Consider the following 16,471-nt stretch of genomic DNA (forward strand, 5'->3'; position numbering starts at 1 on the left):
GGGAAGAGACTTTGTGGCAATACGGAGAGGGACTGTTTTTTTTTCCCCTCTCTCAATCGATAGTTGTGATGGAATATTATCAAGGCATCATGGGAAAACAGACATCAGCAGTCTCTGCTCAAAACACAATGAACAATGAATGAATTTCCATCTCGCAACACTGACCTCCACACAGAACAATCAATACAGCAGCCGTGCTCGGAATAAAAGACAGTTCTGAGTATGTGTGTGTCCCATGATTCTCAGGGAGGAAAGGGAGGTTCAGTTCAGAAGAAATGCCAACATGGCCTGTTAAATTAATGAAGACTAGGGGTGGAAACACAGGCCGGCTTCAGTCAGGATGAAGCAAGAAAATGACAGACTTTACACAAACTATATAATCTTTAGTTATTGTATGTTAACCCAATGTGCATGGATAACATTTTTCTGACAGAGAGAAAGAGAGAATTATGGCCTAGTCTGGTTTTACTGCCTACAGGTCCATGGATTGAGGATTTTCACTTTTTGCAGTTTCTAGTACTATTAATCATTTGTTCTTTCTGACTCATGGACAATAAATGTGCTACAAAGCATTAATCTCCAAAGAAATTAACACCAAAAGAGTAAAGAATATGCAAAAGAAAATAAATAAATTAGATAAAATGATGCCTATTTTTAAGGAAGACTGGGATTTTTTGAAGGTTTTTATTGTAATATGGTCATTTTTGTTTAATTTAAAATTTCATTGCATTTAATCGCTAATAATGTTCTTAAAATTTGTGTATGAGTCATCTAAATGAAAATTAAGTTCAGCAAAAAATATATATACTTTCTTCCCTATGTACTGGATATCTTACCATCCTCATATGCTGTATACTCCACTCTATAAGTGCCATCTCCTTTGTCAGTGATGTACGCATCAGTGTTGGCACCCGATGGGTTAACAATACGAACTTTGATGTGGTTTCCACCCATCTTGCTGTGAACCCGAGTGTCAACGACAAAGTGTGTAGTGACCTCTCGGAGCACCCCTGTCAAAATACACCAAGTTTTGAAGCACATTGCTAAACACAATGGTACTAAACACAAGCGCATTTAGATGGGCCATCTTACTGTACCTCTGGGTTCCACTCCTGGACCGTAGACCTTGATTCCACTTGTATCGAGAGCAGGATCTACCTGCACCCTTGCAGGGAACTTCGGCACTGCATGTCCTCCATATTTAATTGTGATGGTGTACATTCCGTGGAAAGGAGGGATGTAGGTGATAGAATATGTTCCATCACTGTTATTCTGGACACGAACCTCAGCCTGCGTTCCTGAATCCGAAATAATCTTGATGGTCAACTCCGCCTCGCCTGCTTTAGAGCAGTCCACCTTGAACGATGCCGCTTCGTTGACCTTTCCTCTCTCCAGCCCTGGTCCGCTAGCTGTGACCTTGCTGGGGTCAAAGATAGACTGCACCATGGCTTTGAAGGGAGAACCAGTGATGTGAGCATCAGCAAACAGGATGTTGATGGAATACTCTCCAGGCTCAGTGGGCAGATAGGATACTGAGCAAGATCCGTCTCCATTGTCCTGGCACTCAATCTTGGCTTCACACGGACCCTCCACAGTCAGCCCAAGACCCCCTGTACCTGCACCTTTGGTGTCGATGGCAAATGGAGCGGGTTTACCCACAATACCTCCCTTTAGGCCAGGGCCGTAGGCTCGTACCTTGAAGTAAAAGTAAGACAAAACTGTTGTCAAGATTGAGTTTCAATAACAAATTAAAACAGAATTCTAAAAAAGTCATTCAACCTGAAAAAGAACCAGAAGATATTATACTTTAATATAATTAAATTATACATGTGGTACATGTGGTAAGCAGAATAATAGATTCCAGAACTCTGGAATATTAAAAAATAATGCACATATAAGGTGAAATGGCCACTCTGGGTGTGCATTGAATTTTCAATAATTCAACAGTCCAAAATGCTTTAAGAGAACTAGAGGACAGTCCAATATTTTTCAAAGCCGACCAGCCTTCATCATCTGTATCCATTTATGGTCAGATATCTGTATCTGTTTCGGTATTGTACAGACCAACCCATCTAATGATTCTCAGTGAGACCTCGGCCCAGTGACAGAGAATGGGGCAGCCATTCCACATGTGGATGAAGTACCTTGTTTGGCACACTACACTCGAGTTCACCTTTCCCTGACAGATTAATTAAACACAACTGTCCTGTAATAATTTCCCACAATGGCTAAATTGCCTTTTGTGTTTGTTTTAGGCTTCTTCACTGATATACAAACTACAGCATCTGGCTCAAGGAGAAGAAAAACCCTCACTGGAACAATCCAGCCCTGTAGAGAACAGGCAACAAACAAACATACAATTAAATTAAATGGGTTGACTTTGGAACCAGCATTCCTGGAGTAAACCTCTACAAACAGAAAATTTCCTTGCACTGAGGATCAAGAAATATTGTTTTTAAAAATCTGGTTGTAGTTTAGTTTGAACATTCTGACTCCAGTTAGTGGTTCATAAACTCTCTGAAGGTTTTTCTGATTTGTGAGGTAAGGATTGCACGGTACAGTCCAATTTCTCTGGTTACTCCTAAAATGCATTCCATGTTTCTCCTCATATGGAGAGTATTATCATCCTAGCCAGCTCTTAGTATGTATGTTGCCATAAGCTTGAGAAAGCGTACATGAATGACTTGAAATGTCAAGTCCGTATCTCTAATGAGATCATTTGGGTAACAAATGTTTTCCAATCAAAAGGATTTGCAGAAATCATGAAAATTCAGTTGAATAAGACAATGACGGGTAAACAAATGAATCGCATTCTCCTATTTGTAACTCCTACCTTTGAGGGATCTGGAGGCATCACTCCCTCCACCGTGAAAGGACTTCCAGGCACGGGGTTTCCATCATAGCTGATGTCCACTTTGTAGGGCCCCTCTTCCGGGGGAATGTATTTAACAGTGTGCACCTCATTGGATGCTCCAGATTCAACCTTGCACGGGATTGGCCGGTGAGAAGGTGAGGTAATCTTGACGTCCACCTTTCCTTGACCTCCCGCACCACGTGTGTTAATGGTAAACTCCTCATCTTTTCCTACATCGACTTCTAAACAGATAAGCACACAAAATATGTACAATAAATACAATCAGCATAGCTAGAATTTAATTTCACACTTAAACTGCTGTGGACTTACTGTTGTTGAGTCCTTGAACTTTGACCTTGTTGAGATCCAAAGGAGGAGCAACAGTGATGGTAAAAGGGCTTTTGGGGATGGGGTCACCACCATGGCACACAGATATGCTCATGTTACCCTGCATCACAAAACAAACAGGATAGAGCAAGATAGAATTTATAATATTGTAATATTATAATATATAATATGACCACTTGGTGTCCATTTATATGAACAGCAACCCAGTGTTGGAGTGCCTCACCTGCTGTAACGCAGTGTAACGCACAGTGAAAGAATAGTCGTGGTTATCGATGATCTCAAAGTCACTGACGGCTTCTCCTTTCCCAGCTGTGGTGAAGTGAACCTCAGGTGTGGCCTTGCCTGCTCCTTTAGTGTAGATCATGAAGTGGGTCGGCTTGCCCACTTCCACACCTGTGACAAAGACACATTAAATGAAGATGAGATAGCTATCTTTACCTACTATTTTTCTAATTTCAGTCACTGACAATCAAACTGACCTGTCTTGTTGAGTCCAGGACCCTCTGCCTTTACTTTATTGGCATCATGGGATGGATCAACTTTGATACGGAAGGGGCTGATTGGAATTTCCTGTTAATTCATTACAAAATGCATTTATAGATCTCAAATTGCATAGAGAAGAATTTGGTATTATTGACTGAGACTCACTTGATCAGCAAATAGCACCATGATGGTGTACCGTCCGGCTCCAGGGGGTGTATACTTCACTGTGAATGTGTCGTTGTCATTTTTAATGATGTCAAAATCAATATCTGCTTCGGCAGGTCCCACCACGCCAGGAGCACACTTAATCCCAATGCTGACATCTCCTAAGGAGAACAGAACAGATTGGAGAAAAATAAAATAATTTATGATCAGATTTGGTCAAATTTGACCATAATAAGTATTACGAAAGCAATTATGTTGGCTCTGACCTTGTCCGGCCTCACTGCAATCCACAGTAAAATATGTGGGTTCACTAGCCTTCAAGCCAGTCTTCTCCACTCCTGGTCCATGAACCTTCACGTTCTCTGGGTGACTGCCTTCTCCAATGGTCACCTGAGAAATGTAGAAAGACCAGAGTACTGTAAAACTAGAAATTTAAAGCTTTTGGAGGACAGTGGTTCTTGTAAAGTTATGATCCAATATGGAATCTATGACCATGTAAATGGGAAAGTTTGAAATCTAACACTGGAAAAATGTAGTCATGGTCTTTCACTGAAAGGCTGAACTTGTTGTAGATCCAGTTTATGAAAGTTCTTGACAAACAGCAACATGAAAATGTCATCAGCTGGCTGAAGTCTGCCTGTTGACAGTGAGCTCTCACCCTGAATGGACTGTTGGGAACGTTGACCTCTCCCCAGGTGATGATGATAGTGTGTTTGATGGGCTTGGTGGGTATGTAGATGCAGAAATATGTGCTGTCACTATTATCTGTGATCTGGATGTCGATGGGGAAGCCTTCTGAGTCCTTGAATAAAAGATGGACAAAAACGTTTTTGTACCAATGAAGTGAGGCATGAGGCATCTGGGACTTGAATGAAAATGTACCTGAGCGTAAATCTGTAGATGTCCTCTTCCAGCTCCACGGGCGTCAATTGTAAATTCAGCAGGTTTGTTTACAATGCACCCGGTTGGTTCTAGCCCAGGGCCGTAGCACTTAACCTGCATAAAAGCATGAGTTAGTTTAGGTACGGCTGTCATTTAATATTCCCAACGAATGTGCAATCATTATTGCCGATTGTCAGGGCACACCTTCTCAGGAAAGACATCATTGGCTGCAGGGAGGATGTGGGCCATAAATGGGCTGTCTTTGATATCTTCATCATCACAGATGACATGGACCGCATAGTCACCAGGCTCAGTGGGCCAGTACAAAACATCACAAGATCCATCTCCCTTATCATCACACTCTATCTTAGCCTGTGAGGGGCCTTCGATGGAGAAACCTGTGCATGGAAAGAGTTTCAACCATTTCCCAGGCATCTTATCACACCATAAACCAGGGGTTGATAGCTTAAGCCCTCGAGGTCCACTTTTCTCCAGAACTTAGCTCCAACCATGACAAACTCACCTGCCTGTACTTTCTAGTAAGCCTGAAGGCCTTGATTAGCTTGTTCAGGTGTGTTTGATTAGAGTTGGAGCTAAACTCTGCAGGAAAGTGGACCTTGAGGGCCAGAGTTGAGAAGATCTGCATAAACACCAGATCTCTGGGTACAGTGGCTCAAAAATGTTAAAGAAGATACTTACCCAGAGTTCCAACCTCAGTGCCAATGGCCTCGACCACAAAGTCAGCTGATTTGCCAACCATGCCCGTCTCCAAGCCTGGACCCCAAGCCCTCACCTTCTGAGGGCCTGCATCTTCACTTATGACCACCTCAAATGGGCTACACACATATACACATTTTGATCAGAAGTGAGACGGATGATGTTCATGATAATCGGCATAATTCCTAGATGATCTTTCTGAAATAACACTTCCATATCCTGTATCATCCTTTTAATATGGTCAACAGATTTTAATATTTTTGGAAACAGAAATGGGACTACACCACAGTAAACTGGTGGAGGTTTAAAAGCATCCTACCTGCGGGGAATGGCGTGGCCACCCCAAGTAATGGTGATAATGTATTTTCCAGTGAAAATGGGGTAGTAATCACATTCATACACACCGTCTCCCAGCTCTTGCACCTTCACAGGCTCATCGCCACCTCCTGCAAACACAAAATTTAATTCAGCTAACTAACTTTATGATGCAATTTTGATTAAAACAGAAAAAAATCAACAATCGTTGTTGCAGTCAAAACAGTTGCATGCATACTTGGCCCTTTGACTTGAACACGTAGTTCTCCACTGCCTGCTCCCTTCGTGTACACCTTAAAGTCGGCCACCTCCTTCACACGCACACCCTTGGGCTGCAGGCCGCGCCCGATGGCCCGACAGGCATTCGGGTTGCTTGCTAAAAAGAGGAAAGAGTAGTTATTCTTGATCTCACAAGGTAATAAGTACAAAGGCGAAAAAAGTTTAATGAAACGTACACACATGAATGGAGATGAAGTTGTCAATGTTAGTTATGCATATAGACCCAGCCAAAGGTATGAGCAATGAAGAACAAGAAAAACAAAGAAAGAATGTTTCCTTTAAAAGCCTATGACAAAGCAATTAGCAATCTCATAAAGACCCTATTAGGAATGTAGCGAGACCACTATAATGAAAACTACAGGCATACTGATCAGTGTTCTCAAGAGCTTATAAAAAGGCTTAAAATAAACACAATATTTGTAGTTCGATACAAGAACCAGCTGTGAAGGATATAAGCAAACTTTTTTTTAATATGTGGCTTACTGTTAAGGTTTGGTGTTTCACACTAAGTTCACTAATGAGCTCTTTTAGAGCAATAAAATGCCTATTAAAACAGTCTGGCACAGTCCTGAGTGCTTTCTCAGAACTGATCAAACAATTTCGTCTTCCAGTATCTGTTTCTTCAAGTGCTGGATAAAAAGGCAGAATAAAGTCTACAAAATCACGTTAGGTGAAAAAATTGAAAAAGTAGTGTTAATTGAATAATTAATTAGTTAAAGTTACTTAATTGTATACTTCAGTTAGGAAAATCATGTTAAGACAGATAATTAAAGCATTCCCATTCTCTGAGTTAGTATTTATAAGGCGACACGGCCAAATCGAGCAACTGCCGAGATGATGACGACGATCATGATGACAATGATGGGATGAGGATGATGATCTCTAAGATGAAGATGACTATATTACACACCCAAACGGTCACTCAGATATTGGCTCTCTGATGCCAAATAAGGTTCTAGCATCTTAATTTTTAAGGCTTTAGAAATTGTAGGTGTGAAATAGATGCAATGTCAGTTCAGGTTAAAGTGAATAGTTTAAACAAGGGCTGTTATATTAACACATTAAACACATAAATAAAATAAAATAAAATCTTGATTGATTAACATCTTCAGCCCTAATTTAAACCAAATTGTTACTATTGTTAATTTATTTCATTCTTTTCTTTAAATAATTAATTAATTATAGCATTGGGTTAAATTTGTTAAATTCTGAATTATTATTACTAAATTATAAATATTAGCAGAATCCAATCAAAAGTAGTCCTGGTGTGCCGAGCGTCCAGTCCCACCACTGAATGGTGGCTCTTTTTCTGCATCGGTTAAAACAAGACCAGCAGCAGCATTCGCAACACTTGTCTAACCTTCTTCTTACTTTCAATCACACTCTCACTTTTACTCACACTCACTTTCATCCCATCACTTCCTGTATCTATCTAAGCTTCCTGTTGATTTTAGCTGCCCCAGAGGGCAAAGCGCCAGCGCATGCCAACGAGCCAGAGGTGGCGTGCCCGAGAGAGGACACATCCAGGGTGAGGGAAGAAGAGGAGACAAGAGGGAGGGGACCAAGCTCGAGCAGGCATTTGCCACGCCCCCCGGGTGGCCCGTACTAACTTGGTCGCCTGGGTTTGGGTGGTGTTGAGGGAGGCATTTTCTTGGCCTTTTCTGAGGGCGGCGTGCGTATAGACTGAGGGATTATGTGAACCGGGGAGCCGATCTGCCGGCCGCTCGGAGGAGCTAGAACGACACACACAAGCGAAAGAAAAGAGAGGAAACACAATAAAGTGTTTCGTCATCATCAGGAGGGTGGTGGACCCCTGGAGCAGTGAGCAAACGGAGCTCAAAACCAAACAGCCTGGTCTCAGTCAGTGCCACAGAAAGCAGGTCTCTCTGGGACTTGTCCAGTATCAGCATGCTGTCAATCAATCAACTCTGAACTCATTACAAGAGGGAAATAAGCTCTTTAGGTGCAAAATGCCACAACTGAAAACACCAGCATACTGAAACTTGTGGTCTTCAACAGCAAGCCAACCAGATTCATCAGAAAAACCCTAAGCTTTAGTCTAAGCTGGTCTTTTCAGCAGGTGCATAATACATTTCAGAAAGAACGTGGCATGCTTTTAATGCAGCAAAAAAACAACAAGTCGAAGGCTCAGGCAAAAAAAAGCACTTCTTGATTTCTTGGTGCATTAACAGCTTTGGTAAAGAAGACTCTGCAGGACATCTAACTTATTTTATCAAGGAATTAAGATCACAAAGTGAAGACATGGGTCTCACCCTCTGAGATGTGAACAGTGAAAGGGCTTCTGGGTATCTGCTGGCCAGCGAATGTCACATATATAGTGTGAGGGCCCTCCAAAATGGGGCCGTACGTGCAGCGGAAAACACTGTCGCCCTTGTTTTCCAGAATGATCTCCACTGTGTCTCTGCGGCCCTGAGAGTCCACAATGATCACACCGACATCACCTGCTCCTGCACCTGAGTCACAAATACATGAGTTACAAATACATATAAATAGTTCCTAGTTTCACAGCAAGCAGCATCATTTCACTGTCATTACCTGCTGTGTAGATGTCAAAATAGGTGGGTTTATTGGCCACATTGCCCACGGATTCCAAACCTGGCCCACGGGCCTGCACCTTGTTCGGGTCTCCCAGTGCTTTAGACACATTTACTAGGAAAGGGCTTCTGTCAATGTCCTGTCCAGCAAACAACACCTTCACCTGAAGGAAGAAAGAAATATCCCTCAGATACAATCACTCCATTTCATCTGTCACAGTTAAAGCTCCATTTTTGTTAAACCTTACAAAGCTGCTGTCTGCCATCAAGACCTAACAAGACTTAGAACATTCATAAATGCTGAAAATATGACCGCAAAATGACAACAAAAACCACTGCGCATTGCTTATTATTATACCTTATGCAGACCCTCCACTTTTGGGACATAGACCACAGAGTAGCTCCTGTTCCTGTCATTGTTGGGAATTACTCTGGCCTGTGAAAAAAGACATATTAGTAAGAAATTCACCAGTTAGTTGTTAAAACGTTTTTTTTTTTTAATTCTTGTGTATCCCTGCAGTCCTATTAATAAGGTTCAAGAACCTTATCCTCATTCAATTAAAAAACAGAATTGTGTTACTATTAAATCATATTAGATAAATCAGCATAGAATTTTTTATATATTTTATATATTTATATATTTTTATTTTACATTGTATTTTTATTGTATTTTTATTTTATTTTATTTAGTGAATATTTAGACAGGTATGGATTTAAACTGTATGAAATATTTTATTCATTTTTATTTTATTTATCATTAATTATTATTATTAATTTTTTATTATTTTTAATAAACATAACCAAACCTAAATTATTATTATTAATATTTTGTATCATTATTTTTATTATTATTTTCTTGAATAAAAGAACATCAAAATCTTGCCAATACCACCAGGAACCTGCATGGTTTACAAATAGTCCTGGCTGAGAGATGCTGGATTGTTTTGAGATGAAAAAAAGTTTGAGTTAGAAGATGACCTCTTCTGTGTGGCTCTCTGGATCCTCGATGTACACCAACACCTCTCCAAGCCCGGCCTCCACGGTCTCCACCACAAACTCAGCTGGCCTCAACACGACATTACCTCTGGGCTCAATACCTACAGAGAGATGCAAAAATACAGAGGATTAAGTTGAGGAAGAGTAGGCTCGATGTTCTCATCTCCTAATCACTGTCTGTCATTCAGAAGTGTTAAAGGGGTCATATGATGTTGCTAAAAAGAACATTATTTTGTGTATTTGGTGTAATGAAATGTGTTTAACCCCTTTAACATCATCATCATCTGTCAGTCTCACCTGGACCATAGGCCTTGGCTCTCTTGGGGTGCAGGGTTTTAGATCGCAGTGGGGCACCAGGCTTGAGTTTGGCTTTGGGGAACTGAGACAGGTAGGTCATCACTGAGTGCTCGTCCACATTAGGATCCACGATCTCCTCAGGAGCAATCACCTGGATGGACAAAGTGCAAAATTAGAGGCCAGAAGTTACTTGCTACATAGTGGTTGATTTCTGATTTCAATCCTGGAAGCTATTCAAGCTATATTTCTCAATCCAGCTCCTGGGGCAACCAGTGTACCATATTTTGGAAGTCTTCCTCATCAAAAACACCTGATACAACTCATTATACATCATACAACCAGTAGTAGAGGTAACATTGACCTGCAATAGCTGAATCAGATAGCAAAACACCTAAAATGCGCATTGCAGTAGCCCTCAAGAACAGGACTGAGATGAAGAAGCATATCTCACTGACTTCATTTAACATTTTCTTTGAGTACCGTCACTGCCAGAATCGATCGTCAGATATAAACACAGCTCTATTCTGTCATGGTCTAAGGCACAAAACTGATGAAGTACACAATGTTTTCAAAGCTGTGGAAAATATTTTCTGTCTCTCCTCTCCCCTCAGTCCCGTCTTTCATGTCCTACTGGTTAAGTGTCCTGCTATATTTAACACTAGACTGGAAGGTTAAGAGCTAAATGCAAATAACTCTAAATGGTATTTAACACAGCAGAAAGACAGAAGTGGAGATTGAACGAGAGACCAACAGGGACAGGAAAAGAAATATGCACCTTGTTATTAAAACCCATAATTTAACCTCTCCTGCTGCAGCGATAGCCTACTCCAAAGCATTCAATGACCATTGTTTTCTCTTAATAGATGTGGACTCTCTATTTGTCTCAATTACTCAAAAACAAATTTGTGTTCTAGTGTCCACTAAGGTTTCCAAATCTGATTTTTAGAACTGACTGTCATAGAACTATACTGTCATTTGATAAGTGATTAAAACAGATTTGTTTGTTCCATTTTCTACTCTATCTGTTGTTGACAGCAGTAAATATCTCATAAGCACAACCTTCAAATGTTTGGGGTCTGTAAGAGACTACATTTATTTGATCAAAAATACATTAAAGGCAGAAATATTGTAAAATATTTTTACTGATTGCTATTTTAATATATTTTGAAATGTAATTTAATTCTGTTAAAATGTTAAAATTGAAATTTCAGCATATGATACTTCAGAAATCATTTTAATATGCTAATATACATTCTAGGTTAATATATAGTATATATTATAAACTAATATATTTGGTGCTCAAGAAACATTTTTTTATTATTATCTATGTTGAAAACAGTTGTGCTGTTTAATATTTTGGTGAAAACTGTAATATATATATACTGTATATAGGATTCACAGCATCTATGTGAAATGTATTTTTTAACATTATTAAAGTCTTTACTGTTGCTTTTGATCAATTTAAGGCATCTTTGCTGAATAAAATTATTAATTTCTCATGTATAGACACTACTGTGTATTATGATGTTACGTGCACCTCACGTTTTACTTATGAACAAAAATATTTGAATTATTAAAATACATTTCTTATATTTAAAGCATTTAGATGTTAAGCATACGGTTACATCTGAAGATTAATTAAAACATGATTTTGATTCGATTTCAAACCACCCGGAAATGTGGCACTAACATTTTTTGCTCTTCAGACTACAAAATCTAACCAGTTTAGTGTTTATCATGCCAAAAAAACTAATTTGTACAGTCTGTGTGAACAATGCCCCAGATTCCTTTACACTCTCTGATTCACACACACTCACACAAGGATCATTCAGAATAATGAGGTCATAATATAATTTCAGTAGCTAAAAGCTACTTCTTAAAGTCAACACTGGCCTATAAAACAGCCAGCCTTGCTCTGCTAATGAAGAAAACAGACTCAGATCAGGATACATGGCATGAGCCCTAATAAATATAAGCGACTGCTTCTTACCTGAGGCACACCGAGCCAGTCGTCGGCTTGTTGCATGGCTTCTCTTGCATTCTCCACTGGCTGACTCAGGTCCCATGTCTCCCAGTCCGGACACAGGCCTTAGATGAAGACACAGACAGAGTTTGATGCAAACAAGTTAGTCAACTCTTGATAAAACCATGAGAAACATTTTCTAAATCAGAACTGCTACTGTATAGGTCTAAAATGCACTCTTACTTTAAATGATCTTGCATATTGCATTATACACGTAGATGAATACAAAAGAGCCAAAACTGAGCTTTATCTTGGGCTGCAGACCCACTGTTCCACAGCGAGGATCTATTAATCCATGTTCTTTAGTTCAACTTGAACTTAAATGCTCTCAAATGAGCAGTTTCCCGTCAGTTCACCCTTTTTTCCAACCTTTAATAAGCGCGGTCAGGCTCGTAGCACCGAGCGCTTCCCTGAAGCAAACACACACCAGTGCCGTCTGGAGTAAAACTGTTATTATATGCTGGATTACACTCAAAGAGCAAGAGGTGTTTAGTTCAGATGGAACCAGAGAGCCTTGAAACCACAAGACTCCTCAACGACTGCCAAAACGTTAATATCAGATCTAGGATTGTTTTCCAAGATTCTCCAGCACAGCGGCCCCATACTTGGATTGGACAGTTAGTATCTGTAACAGGCCCCATTCTACTGCTAACACTGATAAACCTTTAATTTTAGGTTTTTAATGCATTACAACTTCCCAAGAGTGGTATTTACAGTTCCCGGCAGATCCAAGATGGTGGTAGGAGAGTAACATAACCACCATTAATAGCGGAAAACAAAATAGGTGGAGGAAACGACAGGGGAGGTAAACAAAGTGTGAATGTGGCACAGTCTGTATGCAGTTATTTTTTGAGGAAAATCATAGTTTAAAAAGTTTGAGACTTCTCAAGTACAGTTCACTTTCCATTAATAATTCATAAAACGTAAATCAAATGAGAAAAATGTCTCATACAATATGAAATCGATCACAAATTGATCACAACTTATTACAATAAAAATATAGCTAATGTTTAGATTTAGAAGGACTTGATTATTCTTTCTGTGCACGTCAATGGACGATTATAAAAACTTGAAACATGAAAAATGTATTCAAATAAAATGTGAATAAAGAGAAGTATAAGGGGTTTTAATATATTGTAATAAACACATAGGCACTGAAATACTGGAATAAATACTTCATCTAACTTTTCTGGCTTCACTCCTACTAAGAGATGCTTTTCCACACATGCACACGGGGAAAAATGTAATTAAGTGCATGTTGGCAGGAAATGCATAAAGCAGCATGTGTTTTCACTTAAGCATGTTTGCTGTCTTAGCTTCTGACACTTTCCATTCAGTTACAGCAGAGACCAGGGGCTCATTAGCAGCTAGCAGAGCCAACAAACTCACACACACCTGAAACATGCAAAGATATTGCATCTTTCACCTCTCACGATGCTTCTCAGGGTCACAATGTCAACCCTACATTTTTAATTTGAAGACAGTGGTTGTGTTTTATGGCAGTGCCATTCAGTTTCTCAGCATTGGAGGAAAAATACAGCAGTGAAGCCATCTGAGGAGTGCTATTGTTTTATCCAATTGTTTTTCATGTATCACCCCTTGCTGGACTCGACCCAACTAACTTCTAGTTAACAGCCCTTTCAGTCAGTACATAAACCACTTCTACTGATTAATCATTTTTAAAGATCTCAATATTACAAGCTGTTTTTGACACCAGTCAAATCCCAGTCCTGCACTTGAAATAATATTGAATGTTAAAGCAGTGCATTTAGTTGTGGCCCAATGTGTTTGGGTGTGAAATGAACCCTAAAATGAGAGTGTACAGCTGCCTTCCACCCACCGCCACATTTACACATGTTCTCCTTACTAAAGTCAATGAAACTGCTGTTTGTGTTTGTCAAACATGCTGAACTCTTTTAAACACACCTCTAAACGACTTGGAAGATGGAAACATTTCAACATAAGCTAATGTCATTCATAAAATATTTAAACAAAAGACAAATCGAGGCATTTAGTACTAATTCTATTTTCTAAATGCATGCTATTTGTCTTATTGTGAACGATTGATCCAAGTTTCATCACATCAAAACACGTAAGAAAAAGTAGGACACATTCCTTGATCAACTCTCTATCACTCTATCCATTAGGTATCCCTAATATTAGAGGAACATTATTGTTGCTCAAGCTTAGCACTAACTCTAACTTCTGATTATTTGATTGGAATGTTGTAACAAGTTTGTTGATCCAAGAGCATGTTCTAGGTTGCTATGTTCTAGCATGTCCTACTCATTTCCCAAAGGATTTATAGCCAAGTCCTGAGAACATTCACAATGCCAGAATGGCAGCTTTGATTACAGAGTTGACAAGGATGGACATGCACACTTTCAAATGGACTTGACCTGTCCATTAAACCCTCTCTGAACTGCACGGGGTTCTGGATTTTCCACTAGTGTAAGTCCAAACCTATCCAGAAGTATTCGATTCATGAATCATGTTTTGGAAAGCAGTGATCACTTGTTTTGAGGTCGCCAATTGTTCTCTTCTTCTCTTGGCTCTGGTCTTTCCACAGTGAGATCATATGCTGTAATTATCAAACCAGCTTCCCATCTCCTAAGGCAAAGCAGATTCTGCATGACTCTTAACATCTCCCTGATGAGTATTACAGGTCCCTCAATCTACTTAATGAAGATAGTTTTCCATGTAAGACCACACGTGATTAATGACACATTTGCTGCCAAGTGGTCATAAACCACAGATTTCTGCTCACCAGGTGCGCAATTATCCACCAGTGCACCGAGGGCTTTGCCATCTCTCCAGTCCCTGTGGAAGTTGTTGATGGGCAGCTGGGGGACCTTGTTCTGGATCCAGCCCAGAAGGCGCTGTTTGGGCGTCAGCTTCCTGGCGTCTTCATCGTCCTCATCCTCCCACATGGGCATGGAAATAGAGTAGTGCAGAATAAGGGTCCATATCAGCCCCAGGATCAGTTTTAGGTTGCCGTCCACTATAGCTTTACTATCTGTAATGAGAAAGAGAAAAACTTAAATGTATTATTCCACACATGAGTGCTGAAACACCTTTTGTGGAGATACTGGGAATCATAAAAAGACAATGAGCAGAGAACCATATTGGTTTTGAGACTATTTTAAATCTGAGAGTTTCAATGCTTGGCGTAGGAAACCATTAAACATTCTGAGGTTGGTTTTTATTACTCCTGTGGTGCTACTGTGAACACATATTAGTTTAGGGTGAAGTTCAGAAGCTCAGGGTGAACTGAAGGGGGATCGGTCAAGTCAACACGCACTAGAAAAAAAAACGTTTTCAGGCCAAATATGAGCTTAGGATACAGCGCTAACATCTACCTTGTCTGAAATAATGACAACACCTGTGTTTATTTTTCAGATGTCCTCCCTAGCATTGCATGTTGTTCTTGAGCCACGATCGTGCCATTTTTTGTTTATCCAGAGAGATTCGCAGCGCACTGTTTGTTCTGCTCACCTGCTGTGTTGATAGCTTTCACAGGTTTAGATGTGCACAAATAAAACAGCAAGGACAAACTCTCTCAACATGGATCTTATGGCTTACTATTGCACACACAAACGTAGACTATGATCCATGTAGTATACTTGAATTCACTCAAAGTATACTTTCACATAGGGTACATATTTGTGTCCCATTACTATCCAATTACAATGTAGTAAAGACACAAATCCCATGTTCTTCTGAGAGATAGCTTATAAAAGTTATGCATCTAATACAAAACTAAAATAGCATGTAAAAAAATTTTCAAATAACTAACTAAATAATAATAAAATAAACTGATCATTTAATTATATTAATCAAATATATTATTAATTACAAATAATAACTAGTGACAAATATAACACAAATTGAGGTATTAAACTGTGTTTAGAAATATATTATTTGGTCCAAATGTGATGGTGCAAACCTAATATAAATACCAAAAAATAAAAATAAAAGTTCAAGCCCTATTTTATACCCGGTTATTCATAGAAAGTGTTTTTACTCATTACCTTTACCCAAATCTTTCCTTACACTGCCCTGCTACAGTCAAAAGACTTTGGACTACAGTGTGGAATATGAATTAAGATGTACACTACTAAGCCACTGACTGAATGCCAAAGGCTGATGTCATTTAACCCTGGATCTCTGGAATGAGGTCAGTTTAAATAAAACACACACACAGATGAAACTTAATCGGGACACTGGCTGAATCTGACTACACTTTGCTTCAATCCCCAGCGGAGCTGTCTGCACTAAACACTGCAATGTACGCAGCGGTCTGGGGGTAATCCAATATCGCCAATCAAATAATACTGCCAGTTTCTGTTTTTCTCTCTCATTCTTGCCTTGCTCTAATCAAACAAGTTCCAGATCAAATTCTTCACTGCTCTTTGATATATTACTTTTAAGATTTTCTCATACGTTTGGCGAGGACCACGTGTTACGCCCCCTCTCAAGAACAAGGTTTAAAGGGGTCATTTGATGCGATTTCAATTTTTCCTTTCTCTTTGGAGTGTTACAAGCTCTTGGTGCATA

At 39.6% G+C, this 16,471-nt stretch overlaps 1 protein-coding gene across 1 annotated transcript in view; it reads right to left on the reverse strand.

Annotated features, from left to right (window-relative positions):
- LOC107658721 (filamin-C-like) overlaps nucleotides 1–16,471 on the reverse strand; it is a 51,390-nt gene that overhangs the window by 11,033 nt on the left and 23,886 nt on the right. Inside the window, exons 2-23 of the mRNA XM_016447376.1 lie at nucleotides 14,682–14,930; nucleotides 11,882–11,979; nucleotides 9,892–10,042; nucleotides 9,577–9,695; nucleotides 8,957–9,034; nucleotides 8,600–8,762; nucleotides 8,317–8,517; nucleotides 7,654–7,776; nucleotides 6,003–6,140; nucleotides 5,769–5,895; nucleotides 5,432–5,568; nucleotides 4,937–5,130; nucleotides 4,733–4,846; nucleotides 4,509–4,652; nucleotides 4,117–4,240; nucleotides 3,851–4,011; nucleotides 3,682–3,772; nucleotides 3,426–3,595; nucleotides 3,185–3,302; nucleotides 2,834–3,096; nucleotides 1,098–1,695; nucleotides 837–1,010 (exon numbers count right to left, since the gene is read on the reverse strand). Coding sequence (XP_016302862.1) covers nucleotides 837–1,010; nucleotides 1,098–1,695; nucleotides 2,834–3,096; nucleotides 3,185–3,302; nucleotides 3,426–3,595; nucleotides 3,682–3,772; nucleotides 3,851–4,011; nucleotides 4,117–4,240; nucleotides 4,509–4,652; nucleotides 4,733–4,846; nucleotides 4,937–5,130; nucleotides 5,432–5,568; nucleotides 5,769–5,895; nucleotides 6,003–6,140; nucleotides 7,654–7,776; nucleotides 8,317–8,517; nucleotides 8,600–8,762; nucleotides 8,957–9,034; nucleotides 9,577–9,695; nucleotides 9,892–10,042; nucleotides 11,882–11,979; nucleotides 14,682–14,930 — 3,735 coding nt within the window. The remainder of the gene's footprint in view (nucleotides 1–836; nucleotides 1,011–1,097; nucleotides 1,696–2,833; nucleotides 3,097–3,184; nucleotides 3,303–3,425; nucleotides 3,596–3,681; nucleotides 3,773–3,850; nucleotides 4,012–4,116; nucleotides 4,241–4,508; nucleotides 4,653–4,732; nucleotides 4,847–4,936; nucleotides 5,131–5,431; nucleotides 5,569–5,768; nucleotides 5,896–6,002; nucleotides 6,141–7,653; nucleotides 7,777–8,316; nucleotides 8,518–8,599; nucleotides 8,763–8,956; nucleotides 9,035–9,576; nucleotides 9,696–9,891; nucleotides 10,043–11,881; nucleotides 11,980–14,681; nucleotides 14,931–16,471) is intronic.

Source organism: Sinocyclocheilus anshuiensis, unplaced genomic scaffold, assembly GCF_001515605.1.
Source record: "Sinocyclocheilus anshuiensis isolate Anshui unplaced genomic scaffold, SAMN03320099.WGS_v1.1 scaffold283, whole genome shotgun sequence".
In the NCBI taxonomy this organism is placed as follows: domain Eukaryota; kingdom Metazoa; phylum Chordata; class Actinopteri; order Cypriniformes; family Cyprinidae; genus Sinocyclocheilus; species Sinocyclocheilus anshuiensis.